This window comes from Hylobates moloch, unplaced genomic scaffold (genome assembly GCF_009828535.3).
Source record: "Hylobates moloch isolate HMO894 unplaced genomic scaffold, HMol_V3 SCAFFOLD_6, whole genome shotgun sequence".
NCBI lineage: Eukaryota > Metazoa > Chordata > Mammalia > Primates > Hylobatidae > Hylobates > Hylobates moloch.
Genome location: NW_026652281.1, coordinates 32391101 through 32406652, shown reverse-complemented (window position 1 = coordinate 32406652; position 15552 = coordinate 32391101). Strand labels below are relative to the sequence as shown.

The 15552-nt window shown below is 35.8% G+C and overlaps 2 protein-coding genes across 6 annotated transcripts in view; one reads left to right on the top strand and one right to left on the bottom strand.

The window, feature by feature from the left end:
* The window catches only part of COMMD10 (COMM domain containing 10), a 355799-nt gene that overhangs the window by 131637 nt on the left and 208610 nt on the right, over positions 1-15552 (top strand). The window lies entirely within an intron of this gene.
* On the bottom strand, positions 271-938 carry LOC116470914 (non-histone chromosomal protein HMG-17-like). The gene has a single exon (XM_032755869.2). It carries the CDS (start codon positions 794-796, stop codon positions 524-526), a length of 273 nt encoding a protein of 90 aa, XP_032611760.1. The 5' UTR covers positions 797-938; the 3' UTR covers positions 271-523.

Below are 15552 nucleotides of genomic sequence, written 5' to 3'. Positions count from 1 at the left end.
GAAGATCCACAATCTAGAAACGGAACCACTGCTCTTTTGACAGGTGCCATCTCAGTGGCATCACGGGAAAGTCCAGATTGCCTGACACACTTTTAACCAATGATTGGAGGTCAGGTCCCAACAGATGTCTGGGCTTAAGGGAGTTAAGTCTATGCTGAAAGATGGAAAGGGAGAAGAGGATATAAAAACGATTTTGTTTTTCCATACCACAAGGCTTTTGTGCCAAGGTGGCCATGTGTGTCAAAGTCGAGGAATCCCTCCTGGGAGCCAAGAGGAAGTCTCTCAAAACTAGAAGGGAAAAGTGTTTTCCCCACATCAATCCAGCTTCGAAGACACCCTATTAGTGACATATGTCCCTTCCCCGCAAAACAACAATGAAGTGTTCTGTGTGCTAACAACATAGCTCAAAAAAAAAAAAAAAAAAAAGTAAAACAAAATTCTGCATTTTTATAAAACTTGGTAAAAATAGTATTTCAAACTGTTCAGTCACCAGAAGTACACAGTTATCAAAAATGCACACACTTCACTTGGCATCTCCAGCACCTTCAGCTTTCTGTGCCTGATCTGTTTTGACATCTCCATTTTCTGCAGGGTTATTCCCCTCCTTGCCAGCATCAGCTTTTCCCTTTTCCCCTTTGGGTACCTTCTCTCCCTTCTTTGCAGGGGCCTTTTTAGGCCTGGGCTCTGGCTTTGGAGGAGCAGGTTTAGCAGACAACCTCGCATATCTTCTCTGTGGTATGTCCTTTACCTTGGCTTTATCTCCTTTAGCATCCCCTTCAGCCTTTCTCTTGGGCATGGTGGCGGCAGCGATGGTGGTGGGACATAGGTGCTGGGCGTAGGATGCAACAGCATGTGGGCTTTGGTCGGTCCAGGGGTCGTTCTTGCCTCTTGTTCACACTGCTCCAAATCAACCACTCTTAATAGTAAATTCTTTATAAATATTGACTACTGTGTACATTTAAGTTGTTTATTTTTTACTATTAAAAATAGTTTTTCCTCACACAGTTTCTAAGAATGCTTCCTAATGAGAGCAAAATGCAATTTTCTAAAGAAGTTTATCCAACTTGATAAAACCAAGAGTTCTTTACTTAGGACAGGTATATGGGCTAGCTGTAAGAGCTTCCCTAATCCCTGTTTGACACAAATTTTCTTGGAAGCAAGGAAAGTGGAACCATATTCCCAAGAAGCATTCTCTTGGTGAGGCAGAATAGAAGAAAGAATAAATACTATGAGAACATTTTAGGGACAGTCCTGAATAGTAGTAGAGTAGTAAGGGCTCGAAACGAACTTACATTCCTTCTTTTGTCACTGGCAAATCCCAGTTAGCTTTGAATAGGGCATTGACTCTACCTGCATATTAATATTTTTAGAGAGTGTTATAGATTGAATTGTGCTTCCTCAAAATTTGTATGTTGAAGCTGTCACTCCCAATGTGTCTATATTTGGAGATAGAGCCTTTAATGAGGTAATTAAGGTTAAATGAGATCATAAGGATAGGGCTGTAATCCAGTATGACTGGTGTCTTTGTAAGAAAAAGACTAGCTACCAGGCGTCTGCTTTAATAGAGAAAACCTATGAGACAAGACCATCTAAAAGCCAAGGAGAGAAGCCACAGGAGAAACCAGCCCTGTGGACAACTTGATCTTGGACTTTCAGCTTCCAGAACTGAAAGTCTGGAGGCTGTTGTTGAAAATCTGGAGGCTATTGTTGGTGGCTGTTGTTTAAGCCATCCAGTCTGTGGCGTTTTGTTATGGCAGCCCTAGCAAACCAATACATACAGTTTTCTCCCTTCCCCTTCCCCTTTTAGTAGTAGTGCAGTAGGCAGACTAACAGCTCTCCACAGACAGAAGCTGCCACTCTGTGGACTGTGTAAGCATTACCTTAAAAGGAAAAAAGATTGGGAGACTATCCTGGGTTATCTAGGTAGGCCATAAGCACAATAATAAATGTCCTTATAAGAGAGAGGCAGAGGGAGATTTGACACAGACATACATAAGAGAAGGTGGTACGATCACTAAGGTAGAGACTGGGATAATGGCCACAAGTCAAGAAATGCTGGCAGCCAGAAGGAGGAAGAGGCAAAAAGCAGATTCCCAAGAGGGAATGCAGCCCTCCTGACTCCTTGTTTTCTGCCCGGTGAAACTATTTTGGACTCTGTGAGGGAATACATTTCTTTTCGTTTAAGCTATTGAGTTTGTAGTAATTTGTTTTCAGCAGCCATAGGTAACTAATGCAAATAGCTGCTGAAAATACCAAATACTTCTTATGGTTTTGAATCATATGATGTTTGCTTTCTAATTTGTGAAGAAATTAATTATGTTGATTACTTTTCTATTTTTTTGTAAACTCTGCCTCGTGCTGGTATTTTTTTCATACACTGATGGATTTGATAACGTTTTGATAGAGTTTTTTATTAAGGAATAAATAGTCTCTACTTTTTCTTTTTTATACTGTCTTTGTCAGGTTTGGGTCATAAGGTTATATGTTAAATTGTTTCGGATACATAGTGGGAGCCCAGGTTATTCTAACCTTGAAAGTCAGTTACCAAAGCTGAAGCTTTCTGTGATAGACGATTGGGAGATAATTTTGGTTCTTAAGTAGAAGAAACCATATTAAAGTGTGTTTTTTAAGATAATAAGACATAACAGTACATCCAAAAATTGCTTGTAGGTACCTAGGGAGCAAAATCAGGCATTAAAGTCTCAGATAACAATCTAGGTTCTGAGTTTCTCAAACACATTCTGCCTCATTCATGTTCTTCAGGAGTGAAGACTACATGAATTGAGTTTTGGGGGATTTAATCAGGAAGTAAAGGAATTCTGAGCCCCTAGAGAATGTCACAGTAGATGACTGAGAGGTGATCATGTTTATCTTTTCCCTGTAATTCTTTTATTCCATTTTTTCTTCTTTTGGAAGAGGTGAACATCATAGATAATAAACTTTGGGAATGTTAGGGGATGGCAGGGAACATATCTGTGTAGGTCAGAGTTTCTGAGGTTGGTAGCCTTGGACTTTTTGTGAGAGAAAGAAGAGTAGAATTGTAAGGATCCATGGATACATATGCAACCCAAGCGTTGTATAAACACTGGAAAAATAATATAACTCACACTTCTGTTATTCCAAATTTTCAAATATACTTAATTACTTCGTAAATCTAAATCATCAACTGAAAAATTATGTTTCTAAATTTGTGGCGCCTTTAGTTAATGCTTTCAAACAACAAATAATAACAGCTTATACCTATTACCCAATGGGAATCTGTAAAGTGGGTTTAAAAAAATTATTTTAAAGGGACCATCTTTTAAATGAAACCCTCCCTATAAACTTATAAAATTAGGGAAGGAAGGGATGGGGAGAAACAAAAATCAAGCTTGCAGCACACTCAGCATTAATCGCTAGGTCAGGCCTACTCTCTGGTCTGCTTCTTCATAGTTGTTTGGTGCCTATTGTCCTAGAATCACATAGACCTTAGATTATAGTTCTCCTTAACTGCTCCATAGATAACAACTTGAACATTATGAAACATTAAGTTTTTCCTTTGAGATATTCTTTTTTTATTTTTTTTAGCTGTTCCAAAGGCACATTGGCACCTTTGAGATATTCTTTCAGGTCCTGCATACCAGTGAAACTAGACACCAGCTGGTCTGATAGTGAGCTGACTCAGCAAAGAACGCACTCGGTATCATCATGATTTCATCTCCCTTACTCCAGCCAATCAATTACCCCAATTTTCCAGCCCCTTGCCCTCTACTATCCCCTTAAAATCCCCAGCCCAGAACTCCTCTGGGAGATGGATTTGAGGATCTCCTCCCATCTCCTTTCTCAGCCACCCTGTGGTCATTAAATTCTTTCTGTATTACAAACCCTGCTGTCTCAGTATATTGGTCTGTTACTGTAGAGCAGGCATACAAATTTGTTGGTCTTGAATCTAAACACCAGTCCCTTAATCTTATTGCTGAGGCTACTCTTGGCTATATAGTTATTCATGGTTATGTTGCTAGTTAGTTACAGAACCCTGGTGAGAGCCTGTGTTTTCAAGATCTCTTAGAAATGCTGTGAAGAAAAGGTCTTAGGTTTAGGTCTTAGTAGTAATTATTTTGTTTGACTTTGGAAAAGTGTAGATACCTGCATCTCCTCACTCTGGGCTATGCACAGATGAAATGTTGCATTATTACTTTTTGAAAGGTGCAGGATAGCTTCTGTTTTTGAACATTATGCTTTAGTTGTTCTAGCCACCATTCTTTATTTAAATGAGTAGGAAGTCAAGAGGAAAGTAAAGATGGTTTTTTGGAGTCCTTTGCTTATTTTCCCACATTTTTTCTTACCAGAGAAAACATAACATAGATAGGTAGATAGGAAGGGAGGAAGGTAGATAGGCAGGCAGTTCAACCAGAAAAAAATAAGCTGTGTTTTAGCAGGTTGTGAAAAAGATGAACTGAATCTGTCAGTATCCGCATCTTTTTTAGTTAGCAGGAGTGGATGTGGGTAAGCCTTGGTGCAGCAGATAATACTGATAAGCGCATATGTTCCGAACAGAGATGTGGTCATAGGAGGAAAAAGAACGTTAATGCTATTTGGGATGTTAAGAAGTTAGGGAAGGACACAGAGCATAGCTGAGATGGAATTGTAACTTCTTACTTACTTCAGTGATAGTTAAATCTAATTTAAATCTGTTACTCTATTCTCATGAAAATATTCTCAAGAGTTGAAGAAAATAAATAGTAAGGCAGTCTATATGGACCTTAACAAAACTTAGTTTTGACTATTGGAATTAAATTTTAATATTTTAATTTGGAAATCTACTCATCCTGAAATCTCTTTCGGTAAAAACATGGAATCTTTTAATATGAATTAGAATTATTCTGGTCAACAATGATAGTTTCTGTACCCATTAGAGTATCAAACTCTTATATTCAAATTATATTAAATTGACTCATTGATTCATCTAGTTAAATGGGAATATGGTTTTAGAAGTAGAATAAAGTCTACTTGTGTTTGTAAAGTTGACACAATGTTTTATGAGGGAATTTAATGTTCTTTTCAGGAACATGAGGCTGGACAGAAAGATAATCTTACAAGAAATTATCTCAGTTTTTCATTTTGGCCTTTTGTTCACAAAAGAGCTAGAATTCAAAAGAAAACAACATTTAGCCTATTTATTTATTTATTTATTTATTTATTATTTTTTGAGAGGGAGTCTTGCTCTGTTGCCCAGGCTGGAATGCAGTGGTGCGATCTCGGCTCACTGCAACCTCTGCCTCCCAGGTTTAAGCGATTCTCCTACCTCAGCCTCCCGAGTAGCTGGGACTACAGTTACACGCCGCCATGCATGGCTAATTTTTTAGTAGGGACAGGGTTTCACCATGTTGATCAGGCTTGTCGTGAATGCCTGACCTCGTGATCCACCCACCTCAGCCTCCAAAGTGCTGGGATTACAAGCGTGAGCCACTGTGCTCGGCCGCCCTTTTTAATATTATGGTTATTTTAGTTGATCTCTTCAGATTGCTCTTGATTGGAGTATATAAAATATGTCGTAGATTGTGTTATTTTAATTTTACTTGTCTATGTTCTTATTTCTTTGAAGTTGCTATTTTTCACTATATTTTGCCATCACCTATAAATTATAAATATTAGTCTTAACAGAAGTCAGATATTTTCTATATTGAATTTTTTTTGAAAAAAAGGAGATAGGATAAAATGTGAGGAAATCAAATCTAGGAACTACTTTAGAAAAGTCAGAGGATTTTTATTTAGTATTGAGAAGTATAAGATTAGTTAAATGTATACACCAGAGAAAGTTTTTATTACAATGTAATATGTGGGACAAAAAAAATAGTAAGGATATGGCTATCTACATTTTATTTTAATATTTATTTAACAAATACTTACTCAGCTCCAAATTAGGTACTAGAAACTGTCTCAGGCTCTGGGAATATATTTCCAAACATACTGGTCAATGAAGCATTAAATTTCTAATTAGAAATTTTAGAAGTTCTAAGAAAGCAAAAAGCTCATGCTGCTTTTGGAACATAGTCCGGGGAGATTTAACCTAATCCAGAGAAGCTCGGGAAAAATTTGTGCCAGACCATAAGGTGAGACTGTAAGGTTCAATCAGAGAGGGACAGAAGGGGTTTGGAGAGAATGTTATTGGAATGTAGGAATAGTATGTTCAAAAACTCTGGAGAGACTATAATGTATTGTAAGATACCCTGAAAGAAGTTCATGATCATAGGAGTGGAGGCAGTCAGAAGAAGTGAAGCCAGACTGGAATGGTTCAAAGGCAACACTTGAAATTATGTGATTAAAATAAGGCACTCAACATAGCCTTAAGAATGAAGGTTATTCCATTTGGTGTTCTTTGGTGAACTGCTTAACAGTATTTTTATGTTTCCATGTGCTGAATTCATTTTATAAATTTTTTAAAAAGTAATGCATGTATTTGGAGCACCATTATAAGACTATGGAAACGGTTTTACTATTTGTCTCTTTTATGTTTTTTAAGAACAAAGCTTCCGTTTTCAGCTTCCATCTCTTGTACTACTCATTTAATGGTGATCTTTCTGTTTCTTAATCCAAGTTCTAAGGATTCTGAGGTTGGTAGTTTGACTCTTAATCCTTTTAAAAAATTGAACCAGTGTATTTTTTCAATGAGAGATAGTTCATAAATCTTGCTACTCAAATAAATCATTAGTCTATATGAGGACTTCAGTTGGGAATTCGTTTACTGTTGTTCACTAGAATTAGGAAACTCTGTGTAGATAGGAGCCATCTCTGTGTTTACTTATTGTCTCTACAGTTCCCAGCCATTGCCTAGTATATTAATCCTTTTTTGTTGGTATAAAGGAATATCTGAGACTGGGTAATTTACAAAGGAATGATATTTGTTTTGGCTCATGTTTCTGCAGACTGTACAGGAAGTGTAGTGCTCTCATCTGCTTCTGGTAAGGCCTCAGGAAGCTTACAATCATGGTGGAAGGCAAAAGGGGAGTTGGTATATCACATGGTGAGAGGGAACAAGGGGCCGGGGCCGCGGTGCCACACTCTTTTAAACCACCAGATCTCATATGAACTCAGAGCGAGAACTCATTTATTGTGAGGACAGCACCAAGCCATTCATGAGGGATCTTCCCTCAAGCCCCAAACACCTCCCTCTAGGCCCACCTTCAGCGTTAGACATCCTATTTCAACGTGAGGTTTGGAGGGGACAAAACGTTCAAACCATATCACCCGGGATATTGTTGATGAAGTATTTGTTGATTGAATTAATACTAAATTTTGTTGGCATTACATTTTATTTTGACTTTAAATGCTGATGAGTATTTGATAGTTCATAGTTCTGTGATAACATTGAGGCTTGTAGTGAATGAAACATTACAATATTGTTTAAATAACCTGTTCTTTTAAATTTAAATAAAAGATGGATAAGAATGTTACTTTAACAATTTATATAATATCCTTTAACAATCTGTAGGCTAATCTTTAGTTTATGGGGCTCCTAACCCATAATGCAGTTTTACTGATTCTTCTGCCACTTCCAATTTGTTGCTGTGACCATTTGGCGAATATTTTATTTCACTTACTATGCTTTTTAGATCTAGAATTTTTTTTGTTTCTATTTTTCTCTTGAGATTTATTCTGTGTTCACTCAGATAGCATATTTTTCTTCAGTTCTTTGAATATATTTACAATAGCTTTTTTGAATTATTTTACTTGCTAAATTGAACATCTGAGCCCAGTTAGAGTCATTTGTATTGAGTGTATTTTTTCTTAAGTAATTTCCTGAAGACTTTCCTGTTTGTTTGTTGGGGGACTTTTTTTTTTTTTTGCATATGTAGAAATTTCTGGTTGAAAACTAGACATTGGGAAACATGGTGAAATGACTCTCGGTTCTGTCATATTCTTTCAAGGACCTTGGCTTTTTGTTCTAGTAGGCAATTAACTTCCTTGGGTTGAAACCACAAACTGTCTCCTGTAAGGTATTCAGCTTACACCTTTCCTCTGCTGATTTGTTAGCCTGAACACCTATAGGTCCCCCTTGTATATGCACAATGTGGTAGCCCAAAGATTTTGGCAGATGCTCATCTTCGTTGTTGTTTCTTTGTGTCTCAGAATTTCCTCCTAATTGACAGTAGCTGTGCCAGCTTTGGGCCCTATACACTGACACATCAAGCCTGTCTAGATTCATCTTTCTACCACTCAGGCTGTAAATGATTGAAGAATGTTCTCAGTTAATAAAAGAATCACAGATTCTAAAATCTTGTTTTTTTTTTTTTTTCTCTTCCTGCTTTTTCACTAGGCTTCACAGGCCTCCCTTGCTCATGTAATTTTTGTTGTCAGCTAGGAATTTGTGTAGCTTGTGCTCTGAATTTGAGTCTCGTGCCTTCTGAGATTAGCTTGGTGCTAAGATTTTTCCTTTCAATTTTCAGCTGTTTTTCCAGCACTCAACTCTAAGTTCTACCATCTTTAGCCAGTGCGATGCCATTTTTTTTTCTTCTCCTTTTTTGTAGCTGTAGCTATGGAGTTTGGTCAGTGCCCTGGAGCCAGTATGAACTCTCAATTCTTACCCCTTCTAGTTTTCAAAATAAAACTCTCTTCAGCCTTATGTCTGCATTTGAAAGTTTAAAGTATCTTCTAGTAGTTTGTTTGCTTTAATCTAGTATCTTATTATTGGACATCTCTGGAGTTTTGTTTGACCACGTCAATTTTTCAGCATGATCAGAAGTTAAACTACTTCATCCCTGTTGATTTCAGATAGTACATTTAAAACAAGGGCTTCTAAACATTCAATAAAATTCAAATGATGTTTTAGACATTAACTTACACCTCATCTCTTCCAAGTTTGTAAGTTCATGTTTACACTTTGTACTTCCCTTTTTTGTTTTTTTGAGAACAGCAAATTATATTTTAGCTGATGGACTTTCCTCAGTTTCTATTAATTACACGTGTGTCTCTATTTAGTAGTGCATTTAGAATCACTATTTTTCACTGCTGCAGTTATCTAGACATTTGATTGGAAAATAGTTTGGCATTGAACTTAGTAGCAATACTAGGGGACTTGGGACTAAAAAGCACCAGTCAACTTAGAAAACCAAGCCCTGTAGTAACACAAGGAAAAAAAAATTCCTGAAGCCAATACCTTGGGAAATAAAGATAATAGAAATGAAATCACCTAAGTAGATGGCCTTAATATTTCTGGACATGTTCCATCACCCTCACAGGTAATAGCGGACTGGCATCTGGGAGACAGGACAAAACATAAATGTGGAATTTCAAGAATATTCCTATTTTCTGTTAAAGTAGCAGGAAGTATGAATTACTAGAGACTTTACACATAGTCAGATTGCTGAGTTTCAGTTTCAAATATTAAACACTCTTTTTCAGACATTCTCCCACTTCACTCTCATTTCATATGAGTTCATATTATTTTATGCCCCAGGCCCAAAGTGTAGATAAGTTTACTGCTCTAACGTATACTGTTTGTCTGATTCACTCTCCCCCTCTTTTGCCTTCTGGTGTCACAGAGTGGTAAGCAGGAAAGCAGGGTCTGTATCTATCTGTACTATAGGTTCACTATCCTTGCCATCACTTAAAAAGTATCACTATTTTAGCACTAGATTTAGCTCGCTTTTAACAGAAATTTCATGGTGATCTTTTCTTATTTCAAGGCCCTTGAAATAAGGGCCTTGTTTTCTCGTTAATGGAGCATCTCATTCTCCTTCAACTGGGCTTGGTTTCCTTTGAACAAACATTATTCTTACCAATAATTCTGATAACTTTCTGGTAATTTAATTGTGGTTATCCATCCTCTTTATTCTCCATCAGTTCATTTTAGATATTCTTCTGATTTCCTTTTGTCTTTCACAAGATCTTTGAAATCCCATTTTCTCTACGTCTTTAATATGACCTGCAAAAAATGTTTGTTCAATTTATACGTCATGCCACAAAATAGTGCTCTGCTTCAAATTCCACATTTATGTTTTGTCTCCTCTGCCACAGGTAATAACCAGTCCACTATTACCTGTGGGGGTTATGGAACATGTCCAGAAATACTAAGGCTGCCCACTTAGGTGATTTTATTCTTATTATCTTCATTTTCCAAGGTATTGGCTTCAGGATGTTTTTTCTCCTTGTGTTTTCTGACTTGATTGGTGATGCCGAGCATTCACACAGCTTTTCAGTTTCTCAGCTTAGAAGCAAGAAATGTTAAAAAGTTACTATCAGTGCCTTTCATCATGAAAAAGACAAGTAGAAGGAATTAGTTCTCTCACCCAGGGACATCAGTGTGTATGTATACCAGCGGGAACCAGACATCGTGTCTAGGTAAAATCACTTATCACACTGCAGCTACTTTTTTAACCTGGTAATTTTAGCCAAACTAGGTCATGTTATAAATGTTAGCAAGGCAAAAGAGAGAATAAAATGTCATCAGAATAATGCACATACATTTCACTGGAGCTTAAAATCTTTAATAGGAAACAGGATTATGAGGTAGGAGGATTTTTTCATTGCAGCGGTAAATGTGAATACAGTTACTATGATTCTTTCTTAAGGTATTCACTTTGGCCTCGTTCCTGCTTTCTTTAAATTAGAAAAAATATCTCAAGTTTGCTTATAGGTAAGAGTTTTAAGCCAGATAAATAACAGTTATTGTAGTGATTTGGTTGAAAAATAAACTTGTAATTCCCCTTTAAAAACTTATAGTGCAATGTCAGCCACAAAATCATTATTTTGATAGCTAACATCATTTGTATTCTAGGCTAGAATTTTAAAATTTAAAGTTCAAAAAAATAAAATTTTATTCACATTGTTGATTTTGCCCAATGACACAAGCTGTATGTTAATATTAAATTAATATAGGCAAATTAAAGAAAATATCACATTTATCACTTTCATATGTAGTAATTTTTATTTCAATAACCAGAATTGTAGATTTCAAAAAATGTTTGAAAATTTGCTTTAATTAATAGTTTTGACACATAACTTTCAATAGACCACTGCTTTTCTTTTCAAAGTTTCAGTTAAACCTGAAGAAATAATATGGTCCTGCTGTGATTTTTAAATGAATGCTTTTGTGTTTGCATAAATTGTGTTTTTCATGAATATTAGGATTGTAAATGAAAATTAAGCCTGGATTCTGATCCTTTTCCTTTCAAGCTTATTAAAATAAGATCTTTTAGGATCACTATGACTCTCTCCTTGTTAGTTTTATGTCATAACTTAGCCCTGATTATAAACAAACTTTAACTGTTTCTTAATTCAGTTTTTTCTTTTGTCATGAGCAAAGAAAAATTACTGAAATAAGCATTGAGACATATTCTTGTATTTGAAAACTTAGTGTGGGTGTCATATTTTTGACTCCCAGCTCAGGATAGGATTAGGTAGGGTAGATTATTTTATCTTCTTGTAAAATAGTGTAAAATAAATATTTGCCTATAGACATTACAATTTAGAGTAGAGGAGTTTCACGTTAGAAAGATGCTGATTTGCCTTTACATTTAGGCATAAAAGAGGGAGTACATAGAGAGCATTTATAATTTATCTACTTTAAACATAATTATTTTTATTATTTCCCTTTGTACTATTTTTAATCCTACTCATAGAATGAAAGATGAGGCATCAAACTTGTATCTAAGATTGATGATTTGTTTTGAGTCAGGGACAGACAGACACAGTAATGGCTTAGTCTGATACAGGCATTTTGGGTTTAGTGTCTAGGGACAGGTATTCATATGTAATAAAACTGCTTGAAATGGCATTGATTGTCATTGTTGATAATCCTAGCAGGATCAACATTGATTGAGTAAATATAAAGATGAATTTACCTTCTTCTCGCAAGGCAGGCAGAGAAGCAGGACAAAGCATAAAGACTTGACAGCACTATAGCATTACCTCTATTCAACTGTACTTCAGAGAAAAGAAGTGGCAATGATTAAGGGTACTGTTCAATTCAACAAGCAATTATTGAGCAGTTCTGTAGCCCAACACTGTGTTAGCTGCTAAAGGACACAAAAGGAGAAGACAGTATGATTTTGCACTAAAGTAGTTTATCATCTAATTTGGAAGACAAACGGTTCATATATGAAACAGCTAGAAAACAAATTACGACAGTATATAATTGAGTGTACAGTTGTTCATGCAACAGAATACAAGCACAATTTATTTGTCCAGCAAGTGAAAAGATATATCTTTATAATGTTAAGTTTTGTGTGGCAACATAAAGTAACATAGCCTGAGTTGATTCAGGTCTTTGGTTATTTAAGATGAAGAAGATCCCAGCAATTTAAATGGTATTTATTTAAAATATCCTTTATTTTATTTATAGTCCTTTAGACCACCTAAAAACACTAATTAGATATATGATTATTCATACCTGAGCCCCTCCCAAAAAAATCAAGAATAGCTTACTCCCTGTTAATGATTCAGTCAGTTGAGCATAAACTTTATTAGGTTTTGTTCACTGCTGATTCTTTGCCTCATATATCATAAAGGTTCATTCTGTCTATTTTGCAGTATTTTCCAATGTCTAGGTATTCTGAATTATGTTCATTAAAAAGTAGATCTCAAAGAGCATAGTAATCTCCATGGCTTTGTGTAAGGAAGCCATGTAGCAAAGCAGCCTTACTATGTTTCTGTTTTTCTTTTGTTTTATTTTTATCTCCATTACTTGTTAAGTGGTAATGGTGTAGTAGCATCTTAAAATACCATACTATTAAGATTCAGCTGGGGAACCTTCTCCTATTCTTTGCTCTTCAGATATTTCTCTACTGTACCCCCACAGCTCTTGAACATCTCATGACATATATCATTGTATTTTAATTTAATAAATTCATTTTTCTATGCACTAGACTGGCTTCTTTGCATTATAAACAAGACTTCACATAGATGCTGGTACCTCATAGGTTTCTAATAAATACCTGCTGAATTAAGGAAACACGAATTTATGTTCTACATCATGATGCTAGTGAAAATTTGTTGCTGTGTTTATTTCTCACAATAAATAAACATGGGGTGCATCCTGTAGTAGTGTCCAATGGGAATCGATTATTGATACCCAGTGATGTAGACAAGTTGTTTTAAAAAAGAAAAGATTGAAGGAAAGCAGCCTCCTCTTTTACCAGCCGCCACCTCAACTGTATAATTTTCTTTAAGAAAATTAATATCAAAAGCTGTGATATCTGTTTCTCTTTACCATCAACAGTTCTTGAAGTTGCCTTGACAAGCAGAGATTCCTTGAATCAGTCCAAATACATGATATATAGATATATAATACGTGTGTGTGTTGACATCTTTAATAGAAACAGCTTTTCAGATACTGATTTCATACTGTCTTCCTCCTGGCTTTCCATTGACTTAATGATTTCAGATACAGTTTCAAATTGCATCTTAATTGTGGGGAGTGGGGATAGTAGTTAGCCTCTTTTTTAAGGTTATTTCTGAGACTGCCTTGGAGTGGTTCAAACCAGAATAAATACAGTTTACTGCCTATCACTCCATACTTTTAAGATGGTTTTGCCAGCTTTTAGAGCCTCTCAGATGTTCTAAAATAAGGTCAAGCTGATTCTACATGCTATTGGTGGTAGGTGTTAGTGCTGTCACTTTGGCAAAATGTTTTTGACTTGAGATAGAATCGTTAATCCAGGGACATCTTGTTAATAAATTTACTGACTACTCACTTGGAATTTCTGACGTAGCAGTTTTTAATAATACAGCCTTTTCATGTCAACAAGAGTACATTCTGACTGATTCTATTTATAAAAGGATACAATACTAATGTTTAATATTAGAACAGTTAGCAGTAGTTAACTTTGGAGAACAAAAATGGTAGAGGTAAGGGGTCAGTAAGAGGACTTCTGAGGATGCAGGTAATGTGTTATTTATTCAGCGAGAGGTGGTTATACGGGTGTATTCATTTTGTGGTAACTCATTGAGCTGTATGATTGCTATACTTCACTAAAATCTATGGAGATCAAAGGCTACTTTAGCAGCTTTAGTCTGATGACAAACTATTTTCTTAAACAATGGGCAAAATTTTCTTCTGACTTTCAGATTCCTACAGTCTAAAGGGAAAGATAAAACTAGTATGATAGCTAAAATGCTTTTGCTCTTTTAAAATTGTCATTACAAAGTGTATTGTTTATTTTAACTTTTATATGACTGCTATTGGCTACTTAAAAGTCTTTAAAGAAATTAATTGGGAAATAACAGTTGAACATGAATACCGGAGTACTTACTTCAAGACAATCCGGAAAAAAAAAAAAAAAAAAAACAGAATATAAAATGTAATGTTTAATAAAAAAACAAATGTCATTTTGTATTTAAAGAACAGTTTAATATATGTTTAAAACAACTACTTCTGAACTGAATGATATTACTTCACACCACCTCCATGGCAAAGGGATCATCTAAGTTTGTAGTCAACTGTACCAAGCTGAAGAGCCACTTTACACTGAACTGAATTTTGTATGGAAGCTGGAAAGAACCGCATACTTTACTACCACATTCTAATTGGCAGGAACCCTGCTTCTGATGCTGAACAGCATGTCAGGATCGCATACTGTATCAAGTTCAGAAGTCCAAGTTACATTTGGGTTTATTGTTTATTCAGCCACAAGTAAGCTACCTTTTGTAACTTACCCATTGGCTTACTGGGTTATGATTTTCTAATTAGAAATGGAGGACTTTGAGATGTTAAAAGTGGTGGCCCAATAATGAGTATTGCACTGCAGATACACAGACTGAATATCACTGTCCTAAAAAAAAAAAAAAAAAAAAAAAAAGGCTTTTAAATTGAAATATCAAAATCATGATTAAAATCAAAAGGTAAACAAGGGAGATAGGATAAATTCAATCCATGGTGTTGGTACCAGTACTCTTCACATCAAAAGGACCTCGGCATAAGTGTTCAGAAATAACAAAGATCAACCAGCTTGGCCAACATGGAGAAACCCCATCTCTACTAAAAATACAAAAAGTAGCTGGACGTGGTAGCGGGTGCCTGTAATCCCAGCTACTCTGGAGACTGAGACAAGAGAATTGCTTAAACCCCGGGGGGGCGGAGGTTGCAGTGAGCCAAGATCACACCACTGCACTCCAGCCTGGGCAACAGAGCAAGACTCCGTCTCAAAAAAATAACAAAAATCAGTAAGCGGAAAAAGTTATAAAATTTGACGTTGAATAATTCATTAGACATAAAATTACAGAGTGCTTACATTTGTCAGGTACTCTTTTAATTGCTTTACATATATTAACTTGTTTAATTCTCAAGCAATCTATGAGATACAGGACAAGACAAAGAGAAGTTAAGTACATGTATAAGGTCACACAAATGACATTTAAATCCAGGCAGTCTGATTGTAATTCTATGCTCTTACCCTTAAAAGGATTGGTCAATTCCAGCTAAAGGGTGTGCCTGAGTAAAATGTGGAGCACGGTAGCATTTATAATATTTACTCGTTCAACAAATATTTATTGAATGCTTACAATTGGGCCAGGCGCTATGCTAGGTATTTAGGATATAATATTCCCCCACTTATCCATGGTTTTACTTTTCAC

Excerpts from the sequence above, each read along its gene's own strand:
- LOC116470914 (XM_032755869.2), bottom strand. The coding sequence starts at position 796 with ATGCCCAAGAGAAAGGCTGAAGGGGATGCTAAAGGAGATAAAGCCAAG.